The sequence below is a fragment of the Aquila chrysaetos genome, chromosome 10 (assembly GCF_900496995.4).
Source record: "Aquila chrysaetos chrysaetos chromosome 10, bAquChr1.4, whole genome shotgun sequence".
NCBI classification, from domain to species: Eukaryota; Metazoa; Chordata; class Aves; order Accipitriformes; family Accipitridae; genus Aquila; species Aquila chrysaetos.
Genome location: NC_044013.1, coordinates 12,344,508 through 12,355,511, shown reverse-complemented (window position 1 = coordinate 12,355,511; position 11,004 = coordinate 12,344,508). Strand labels below are relative to the sequence as shown.

General features: G+C 40.0%; 1 protein-coding gene across 18 annotated transcripts in view; it reads left to right on the top strand.

Annotated features, from left to right (window-relative positions):
• Nucleotides 1-230: 230 nt before the first annotated feature.
• Nucleotides 231-11,004, top strand: part of LRCH3 (leucine rich repeats and calponin homology domain containing 3) — a 71,068-nt gene continuing 60,294 nt past the window's right edge. For all 18 annotated transcript variants that reach the window (XM_030027153.1, XM_030027148.1, XM_030027157.1 and 15 more), the window contains exon 1: nucleotides 231-517. In XM_030027153.1, the coding sequence (XP_029883013.1) occupies nucleotides 280-517 (238 nt within the window). In that variant the 5' untranslated portion in view covers nucleotides 231-279. The remainder of the gene's footprint in view (nucleotides 518-11,004) is intronic.

Genomic DNA, 11,004 nt, shown 5'->3' with positions numbered 1-11,004 from the left:
TGTACAGGCACCAGAGCCATGTTCGAAGGGAGGTGGGCACCCTCGCACGCCAGATTACCCCAGGCGAGCGGAAAAGTCGGACCCGAAAAGAGGATGTTTCGGCTTATTTTTGCCGGGCGCCGTCGGTGTACCCGCTGCGCATGCGCGGTCCGCGCCCTGTCAATGGTGGCGCATGCGCCCTCCCTGCCGGTCCCCGGGCTTTGCCGCGCCTGCGCAGTGGCGCGCGAAGCTGGAGCAGCAGCGGCGGCGGCGGCGGCGGCGGGCTGTGGCGGGGGGGAAATGGCGGCCGCGGTGCTGGCGGCGCCGGAGGGCGGCTCTGCCGTGATGCCGGCGGGCAACGCGGCCGCTTGTCCTCCGCCACCTGGTTCCTCAGGTCCCGGTTCGTGGAGCCGCTCCTTGGACCGAGCCTTAGAAGAAGCGGCGGCCAGCGGTACCCTCAGTTTAAGCGGCAGGAAGCTCCGTGACTACCCGCGGGCCAGCGCCGCCAACCACGACCTCAGCGACACCACCCAGGCCGGTGAGGGACGCGGCGTTGAGGCGGGGGGCGGCGAGACGGCGGGGAAGAGGGGTAGGGGAAACGCTTTGCCCTCCCCTCACAAGCGCCTCAGGGCCGGGGGTAGCCGGTGTGGCGGGGCCTGGGGGCTCCCCATCAGAGAGGGCTTGGGGGGGGGCTGGCTGTCCTCCCCTCACCCGAGGGGGGGGGGGGGGGGGAGGACAGCCAGCCCCCCCGCTAAGAGTGAGGCTGAGGTGATCAATTTGCTGTCGCATCCAGCTTCAATTTACTGAAGAACGAGGAGGAGAAATTTTCTTAGTGGATGTTTGGGGGGGTCTCCCCCATTTCTCTTGAAGAGTGTATATGTGGGTGTAGAGGAGGATTTCGTCTCACCGGCGGCGATGCTTGGGATATTTCTCCTCTTGGGCCGTCTCTCCTTCACGCTTTCGCCTCCTCCCTTCGCTCTCCGCCCTTCCTCTCCTCGGCTGAGAGGCAGGATGGAGGAGCTGTTGCAGGGTACTCCTCGTTCCTCTGCCCGTTGTGGGTCTGGCGGATGAGATCTCCCGATTCGTTGGGTTTTTTTCTTTGTCGTCTCAACTCTAGAGCTGTTTTCTTTGTTGGAGGCTGTTTTAAAAAGAGTTATGAGGCTTTTCTCAGTACTGTTGCTCACTGATGTGGTTTTAGCCAGCCACGTTATTGTTCTGATGTATATATGTGTGAGTGTGTGTGTACATATGCATATATACGCACCTTCGCCATCTCTTATCTTGTGCTGTTGACAGGGGAAACCAACTTTCCAAGAAGGCTGTCAGGTGTGCATATGCTAAAGACAACTGTTTCTTGTGCTCTTATGCTTCTATTATTGTCGTTGCTGATAGCCATAGCGAGATATGAAAGGTACTGTGAGCAGAATCATGTCCCTTTTTCTTTTTTTCTCCTGTGTTATGCATAAAAATATTAAGGATTTTTAAGATGTACTTTACAAGGTACAGTAAGCAATAGGACTGTTTTTTCCCTCTGCTCCTCAAATATATTCATAGGAGTACACTAAAAATGTATACTTACCTTGTAAGCACCTTGATCATAAGTAAAAACATATTTGCAGAGTATGTTTAGATATTACTGTATTGAATAGAGAGATGAGACTTGAGAAATTATAAGAGTTTGTGCAGGATGTGGAAGTTTTCTTAATGCGTTATATAAAGCAAATATAGCTTATATTTATTTTGATTGTCTAGTTGTGTAAGTGAAGTAAAAGTAGTTTTAAAAGGTGTCAGTATGCCTTTTGTTTGTAGCTTAGATTACTTCCTATGCATTTAGATTTTTCTAGTGTTTTGTGTTGAGCTGTAGCTTAGAAATAAACTTCAAACATCACTTTTTGAAAGTTACCATGTTCTTTAGTGTTGATACACTGACAGTTAAGTAATTAAAAATGCAGCCTCCTTTAAAATTGTCTGACTTCATACTCTGTACTGTAACATCCTAATTATGCAAAAATCTGTCACTAATACAAAAAAAAAACCCCCACATACACAACCAAACCTTGAGACAACTGTGGTTTGTTTGAATTGAACACATCTATAAATAGAAAAAGCTTCTTGTTAGGGTATAAAATTTTTCTTGTTCAAAGGGTTTTTTACAAATGCAGTTGCATAATGGATGTGTAGTGGGCTAATCTGTAACCAAATGCAGCATACACATTTGTGAGGGATTTGGGCTTTTTGTTTATAACACTATTCATTTACTGTACTCTTAAACAATTTGTGGGAATTCTTGTTTCCACCAAGGTTCCCATCTATTGTGATGAATATTTGCATTGTAGTTGTTCAAGAAGCATTAAATGCTAATAAGCGGCAGTGCATACCATACACTTTTGTGCATTTATCATCACAATGAACCTTAGGAAAAAGCTAGAACTGTTCTTAAGTTGTAAGAAGCAAAGCTTATGGAGTGGGGGGAGGGGCGAGACACATTCTGTTTAAATTCCCTGTTTTAAAGGCTGCTGTGAATAACTTCATCTTGTGTCTTTTTTTAGCGTGGTCTGTTCTATGGCTTTTTTTGTTTTGAATAAGGCTGGGCAGTGGAGAAAAATCCATGCAAGCGTTTCTGACCCCCAGTTTTCAGTTGGGTGTTCAGCTACAAATTTAATCCACTTCTTTCGCCACATCAGTTTCTTTCTTGTGAAACTTCCAGTTCTTTTGTATGGAAGCGGCCACAAATATTATGGTATAATGTGTATGTATGTGTGTTAGGTGTTACAAACACTTAAAATAAACACTTTAAATAACCCTCTAGACTGTAGACTCTGAGTGCCTTTCTGCATGCTGTGCCACAAAGACTCAAAGCACATCAGGTGGGGCATGTGTATTTGGGGTTTCATAAAAATCATTGGAATTACTCCCGAAGTATAAAACTGAAGACAAAACAATGTATATGCAAATCTTACTCCTTTTTATGTGTAAGATTAGACACCTCTCTAGTGTAGGTCGTGTTATACTGGTGTAGCTCATTCCCGTTCTTGTAGTAATAAAAGAATTGCATGTCACTGTAACTGCATCAATGCTAAAGAGGTGGGAATGAATCACATCCCTCATTAATGTAACTACACTGCCAGCAAACCAGCATCTAGCATAGCCTTAAGCCTTAACAGAATGACTGGCCTTGCCTGGAAGCTGTTTTTAATGCAGATGAACCAGCAAAGCGGGTCAGTAGGAACAGGGCGTTAGAGATTAGATGCTTGATCAAGTTTAGCTGGGTGCTCTGTGCAGATTTTGAGGTTGATGATGGGTGAGGGGAGAATCTCTTTAAGTAGTTGTCAGCCATAAGGTACATTTTCAATGTTTCAACGTTAAATCAATGGGACGATCACATTTCTTTAGATCTTTATGGGTTGAGAGTTGACAGTAGTACTAACAACCCTGGTGCTCAGGCTGTGATAGCTTCTAGGTACCATTCTTAACTATTCACTAAACAGTCATCAGAGCAGAGTTTCTGGCAGGTGTAACTTAACTTTGGAAAAATATTGGATAAACAGATCATAGAATATCTCAAGTTGGAAGGGACCCATAAGGATCACTGAGTCCAACTCTCTGCTTCCCTGCTTCTCGCAGAACTACCTAAAACTAAACCGTATGACCAGGTCAGGTTTGCTGCATTTTTATTCTGGAAGTTAATATAATATTTCTGTTAGGCATCAGTGGAAAAATTAAGTTCCTCATTAATCACTAAACTTTTCACTGCAAAGTGAATTCTCGAGTAATGTCAGAGCCTCAGCTGCTTCTGGGCACTGCTGTCTTCCAGGTGTTGAAGACCCAGAGGTGGCTTTTTAAACTCAGATCAGTTCTCAATGTTGTTCTCGGAACTGAGCAGGTGACTTCAGCAGGCATCGAAGTAATAGTGAGTTTCTGGTTGGTTTGTACTTTGACTGGAATTAAGATCACGTAATACAAAACCAAATTGAAGATGGGATGGTCTATGATTGAGAGCTTTGGAATGGATTAGTGGGAAGGTAGCTCCCTACACTGTCTGATGCAGTAGTCCATCTAACGTTCTTGTACATATGGGATGGCTCATGTACAAGAAATGCAGTGTAATAATAACTTAGATACTGAAAGAGGGGAAAGCAGCTGTTCTTTATGCTCATCCCTTCCAACTTAATTGGAATTTTAGGAAGTGACTCAAGCTTACAACGTTCATTGATGATGAAGAATGAGCAAGCTTCTTCATTAACAAAGCAAGGATATGCTTCTCTTTTTCTTTCATACTCTTTCATTTAACCTGCATTATCTATCCCCATTTTATCTGGGTTGAATTACAGTCCATTTGTTCATTCCATTCTTGTTCTTGAGCAGGGAATAGGAAAAGGAAGGCCTATAAACCATCTGAGTTAAGTATGAAAGGAAGCACAGTTGCATTTTGCTAGTGTTAATGTAGACTCTGATGTCATTATTTGACAGCTTCCCAGTGGCCTAAAGCATACATTGAGCAGAAAAGTTATTTGTCAAACCCTCCATGACAGCTGTAATTACCTAAACCACTCACTGTCTCCATTTTTAAAGGAGAAGATGGGAATATGTGGGCTTATGCAATAAAAGAAATGGCTGTTGTATGGAAATCAACTAGTAAGATAATTACATGCAGTGTATTATGTCTTGTTTCTGGAATATATTAATAGTGAAACAGGATAGCAAGACCCTGAAAAGGAACAAAAAAAATTGTCTGCTACTACCTTTTGAATGACTTTGCCAATGAGGTATCTCTATGGTTTTGTTCTTAGCAGCTCTCCATAGAAATGGTAAAGTCTGACCACAGCGTCAATAAAATTTCTATATGCTAAGTGCTTGCTTGCATTTAGAAGGATTACAGTGACTGTGTGAGTGTTCTGCAGTAACAGGTCTCACTGGTATTGTTCTTTCCTGCCAGAAATGTAGTTGATATTACCTGATGAAATGTAAAACAGCTTGAGAAGTACAGTATGGCTCATACAGTAGTGGATGTATTTCCCAAACATTTGTTCCGAAAGCCACAACAGCAGAATCCAAACCAGCCTGAAATTAAATAATTGTTTGAAAAAAACCTCTTTGGGTTACTGTATCTTGAATGTAATTTTATTATGATCTTTAAGATAACTTGGAAGGAAATGGGATTGTTCTTTGTTCAAGTCGCAGGCTGTTTGTCAGATGAGTTTACAGTTTGGTACTTAGATTATCTAAAGTTTCAGTATTAAAAATGAAAACCTAACACTTCATTAGGGTAGTTCAGAGTCTTGTGCTCAGATTTGTATACTTGCCTCTACCCTTATCAAAACCCAAACAGAAATACACTGTCCAGAGGTTCTAGTAGCTGTAGGGGCAAGAAGGAGGGAGGATGACAATCTTTCCACAAACTTTAGATGGTAATCTAACTTGTTCCATTCAGTTGCATTTTTTGGTCTTACCTCCTACTTGTGTCAGTCCCTTTATAATTTGACTATTGCTCCCTCTTGTTCTCTTTCTTGTTATGTTTCCGTTATTAGAAAGTCTTGATCTCATGTGTGTTCTCTGCATAAATACTGGCAATTCTCAGTCTAGGCTAATGAAATTATCTAAGAGTGGTGTTTTGGTAAGTTGGTAAATTGAGGTCAGTTCTCTTGCTTTTTTTGTTGCCCTCAAAATGCAGAGAGCAGTAGACTGTCACAGTTGATAGTTCGTTTTTGTTGAATGGGTTGGGTTGGGTTTTGATGGAGAGCTGAAGCCTGCAGTAATACTCAAAGGTTCTTGGCACACAGGCAGTCTTTTTGCCTAATGTTTTATAGCAACTGGGACAGTGGAGTCTGAGCTTGTAGTTTCTAAGCCTTGTTGCAGTAAAAGTTATACGTGACATTCAGAATGCCTTTGTTTAGCGAGTTGATCTTTTAAAACAAAAAGAAAAAGTCCCACAATCAAACTTTTACTACCAATAAACTCTTGTAAGTGGTATTCAGGATTGCATGTGTTTCTAGTTACTTCTCTAGTAGTCTTCCACTTCCCTGCCTCCATGATGATCCGACTGGTTTTTTAATACTGTCTTGTCTGCATACACACTCTTAATTATATTTTTGGAGATAACTGTAATCACATAAGAAGTAAAGAGGATAGGGATTGATACGTGAATATATTGAATTCTGCAGTCACATGAAGGACAAATTAGAGTTTAGGGAAAAAGGAAATGTGTTTCTCTCATGGTGTTTCCAGCCCTCTTCTCCTGTGGCTGCACCTGTGCTTGGAGGTAGCAAGTATGTATTGGTTAGGTACTCCATGAAGTCAGTCATAAATACACAGCCTAATGTGATCCAAGTTCTATGCTGATGCCAAAAAGGGAAGTTCTGTCTTCATCTCCTGCTGCACAGTCAACACCAGCAATCATATGGCCTTCCAGCAAGCTGTTTCGTACTTACCTGGCTGAAAACTCAGCCAGTAACTAGTTTGCAGTTGGAGCAAATCCTTGGACAGCTCGCTATGTTTTCATGTGTATGTGAGTGCCCACAAACAGAAAAGGTGGAAACACTGTATGGGGTGAGGACAATGAGAGGGGTTGTTTTGGCAGATATGTAAGCTTAAATTGACTTGTGTCAATTGTGAAATCACACCTTAACTCTATTTTGTAACCTTTTACCACTGACCTGTTGTAAATTTGCTAATTATTTTCTGTACAGCAATGTGCTAAGCTTTGAGTCAGTGAGCCGAGGAATTTTTTCTTCTAGAGTATGGCTTATAGAGCCCAATTACATTCAGTGAAACTTTACTGCTGACAGATTTGGATCTCATGCTTTCATTTGGCGAAATACATTATTTTATGCAAGTAATTTTAAACTGATGGTTTAGGTTTAGCTTTAGAATGCAGTAGACATAATTAGTTTCTTCAGTAGAAGAACCAGCAGTAAAGAATTAGTTACAACAAACACTGCAGATTATATAGCATGTGTTAAAAATAAAACTACATGGTAGCTAACGAACAGGCTATAACTCAATTCAAGGGTTCTTCTCTCTTTAATAACTAATCAGGCTTGGATCTCATGGTTTCCAATGTTAGCCAAACAGCTTGAATGAATTGCAGTTGTGTATTTAGCTGAAGTCATGGGCTATGCAGTGTGCTTTCTTCTTTATCTGCTATGACCCCCCCTCCAAAGTGGAGGGGTGAAAACCCATTCATGTTAAAAGTGTCTGTGCATGAGAGTTAAAATATTGCTTTAGTTCTCTGAATTATAGATATTTAGAGAAGATGCAAAGGGTAATACATTGTGGTCTTTTCTTTATAGGATTGTTTTGCCTAAGTTAGTACTTTTGTATATGTGCAGGAAGAGGGCTATATTTTTTCACTTTGAAGTCCGCAAAACTGTCCCTATATCCTTTATTTCAGCCTTACTTATGATTCTACGCTACAAACCACTGCTTTCACTGCCAGAGCCCAGAAGTCTGTCTAGAACGAGGAGAGTCTTTGTTCTTTTCTAGCTGGTAATGTTACTGATTTGAAAGTTAAAGTATTTACAGTCATAGTCTTCTCTAAATGTAGTTTAAGCACTCCAAAATGAGGATATGCCTAAAAAATCCAACTTGCCATGCAGCCCAAGTGTTGGCTGCTGGAACATACAGTTTTTAACCATAGTCTGCTCTCTGCAGAGGGCAGTAGGATTAGTAGGATTAGCGAGCATCTATTCAATACACCCCCCACCCCACTCCCCATTGTTCAATGACCCATGTGAATTTTAGTCTCTTTATTCTGCTTATTTTTGAAACTTAGCTCAGAATACAGAAACGTGTTACTGTTGGCTTGGGCTTTTGGGCAGTGCACCCTACTATGGAAAAGGTTTCAAACACTATCTTTCATGTCATCTCTGTGAAGTGAAGCAAGGTAATGTTACTGCATTTTATATGTGTGAAGCTTGGAATCCTACAAAGTTTGAAAGCATTTGCTAATTTGGGGTGCCAAATTCAAAACACTTAGTGCCTGAACTTTTAGGCAACCAAGCTATTACAGCTCATTTATTTTTTTTAAATGCAGTTCTTAATAACTTCACATGCCTTGGTGACTCTTGAGGAGTACTGGAAATCAAACCCAACATCTAGAAAAATGGAAATATGTGATTAATTACTACCTTTGGAAAAATTAGTTTAGAAGATTTGCTTAGTATTATGAAGGAAATATATGGCACTGACAGGATGCGATCTATTTTCCCAAAGCAGCGTTCACCAGCTTTCAGGTTAGGCATCCCTTTTTCCTTCTGTAATTCGCTGCTTTTTCCCTAACGTTTTTTCAACAACAGTCTCTTGCATAAGACTGTTACTGTGATCAGTCCTGATTCTTACAGTAATTTCATCTTGTCTGAAGAAATCTACTTGAACAGAAAAATCTTGAAGAGGAAAGAAAAGTTGTATGTGGTTGTTAAAGACCTGTGGACAGTAGATATGCACAGGAAATGAGGAATTAAAGTTACGTGGGCATTTTTGATTATAGATTATACTGTCTGTGTGCTTGATTTAGCAGAGTTACATAAGTTTTTAACTGAGTTTTCTCTGTACAAAATACCAGTGCCTCCTTCAGGTTACTTTCCTAACACTGAATTCTAAATTCAGGCTGAATTCCTAGATTCAGTTAAGTGGAATCATGCTGGCATCCACGTGACTCATCAGCACAGTTCAAACCTTTACATCCATCAGGTCTCTCTTACCTGAGCCAATAAGGTAGCAGTAGGTTTCATTCCCTGGGACCTGTTTGTAGAGTGGGATGCTCTGCCTCAGAGTTCTACAGATGTTTGAGAGCAGTGGAGTGATGGGATGTGCAGGACTTGGGTTCTGTACTTGGTGTATGGGAGGAGATTGTGTTCTACCGGGTTGTGGTTTCTCCATGTGTTCACATCACGTGTCTTGTCCCCAGCAGTATGTTGTTATCTCAGTTCAGTCTCTTCTGCCCCCAGTTTTTTTCCTCTCCTTCATCCCAGCTTCCATGTCTTAACCTTTTCTTCTTTCCTTGTTAATCTTGCCCTCTGTCTCAAATGCCTCTCTCATTGCCAACTTCAGTCTTCTCATCCAAGTTGTTCGCATGATAAAAAAATTCTGGTAGAAAATTCCTTTTGAATCTGAGGAGAACATTAATTTTAGGGTGCTGATGAAACAAGTAGTAATTTAAACCTGCTTAATTCATTATTACTATTATTAATGGCCATATATATTACCTGTTAGTTCATAGACCAAGGCTTTTACTGGTCTTTTAGTTGGTATCATACATGCTGTTCTCTAGGAGTAAGGAGTCACTGAGCATAATAATAGCAGGACAATTAGGTGCTTGTCATTACATTGACTCCAAGCTCAGCTGTGGCATAAATGTTTTTGTAGAGGGCCATGACTGAATGTGGTTATAAGCCATAAGACATCTGCTACTTCCTTTTATTCTGCTGGCTTGCTAAGGGCTGGGTAGATTTGTGATTAGCAGGGTAAAAAAATTATCTTTGGAACCCATCTATGCTAAAACAGCAGATTGATAGTTTGAGCTGTAAATGTGTTGCAAAATATTCAAGTATTATATATTGCATGGCTCTGTTCTGCTGCTGTGCAAATCATAGCCCATCATTCAGGGATGCCTGTGTGTCAGAAGATTATTATAATTACCGTTAAAAGTTACAGTGTAAGAAGGAGAGCCTAGAAGCTTCACTGTTGATACCCTTCACTGGTGATTAAATGCTAGCTTTTCATTCTGAGCATGGTGAAGGAAATTTTCATGGAGAATACTACCCCCCAGATCCCCCCATAACTGATACTGTTTAGTCTGTCTTATAGTTCCTGTTCTCCCTGAAAACACATTTTTTTAAAATCAGCTTTTTGAATTGAATTTTCAATTTAAAGGTGCTGTTGTATCATTTATCATGAGACAATATTTAACTGCAAATTTCTTACTAAGATCAGCTTAACATATTTTCCTTATTTTTTTGTTTTTAAGATACTTGCTCACAATTTTTATCCCTGGTGGTTTTTAATTTTCCCTGAGGGGAAAAAACCATTAACTTGTAATTTGAAATAAGAGGTAGAAGAATTGGATTTGTTTTGTTAGTGGCCAAATGCACAGCAACTATTTTAAAATCTTCCTGAAGTATTACATCCTTCTTTCTCTTGACTAGTTGATATGGTGAACGTTAACAAATGGTGTTGAGTGAGATTTATTCTCTCTTCCTGTAGAGTAAGAAGGAGGCTAGTTTTCTATTTGAAAACATTCTTTTTACAATCCGTTACTGTTTACCTGAAGGTTTATTTATACTACCAGAAATACACTTTTAAGAGTATTAATGTGCTTATTTAAAAAAACACAAAAACCCCACACACACAACAAAAAAACCCAACCCAACCCCAAAACACCTTAATATGAAGATAAAGCCATAGTTTCTGTCCAGCTTGGCATGTTATAATTTGAAGAATTAACTTTTTCCCAGGTTTGTGCTTTAAGATATCAAGAATGTGAGGGGTTACAAAAACACACCTGTATTGTAATTATTTTGAGAACTTTATTGATTGTGATATGCCATATTTTTTACAGATTTAACTTCCAATGCTCTTTCCATATCATTACATTCATCACAAGTTCAAGCGTGCAATTGAATAAATATTAAAAATTAGAAGTATGAATAAAGGGCCTGGTACAAACTACTTGTATCCTAGATCTGAAACTTGTATTTTGTTTTTGAGGATACTTTTGTAGCTACAAGCACCTCTACATACCATGTTTTTTTAAAAATTTATTCTTTTGGCTATTGAAAATACCTTGGCAGTACTATATTACAGGTTGCAAAGCTCGATGCTGCTCTTGCTTTTTTTCAAAAGAGCATTTTTGTTACTTAACGCAAGAGTCTCTTCCAGTTCATAGAATTTCATCTAGACCAAAGTATTAAAGTACTAATAAAATAAATCTTTGAACATGGCTTTCCTTGCCAGAAGTCTTTTTTCCTTATGAAATTAAGATGCTTCATATGTTTTTCTTGAATTTAACTTTTTCTGCACCATGACATT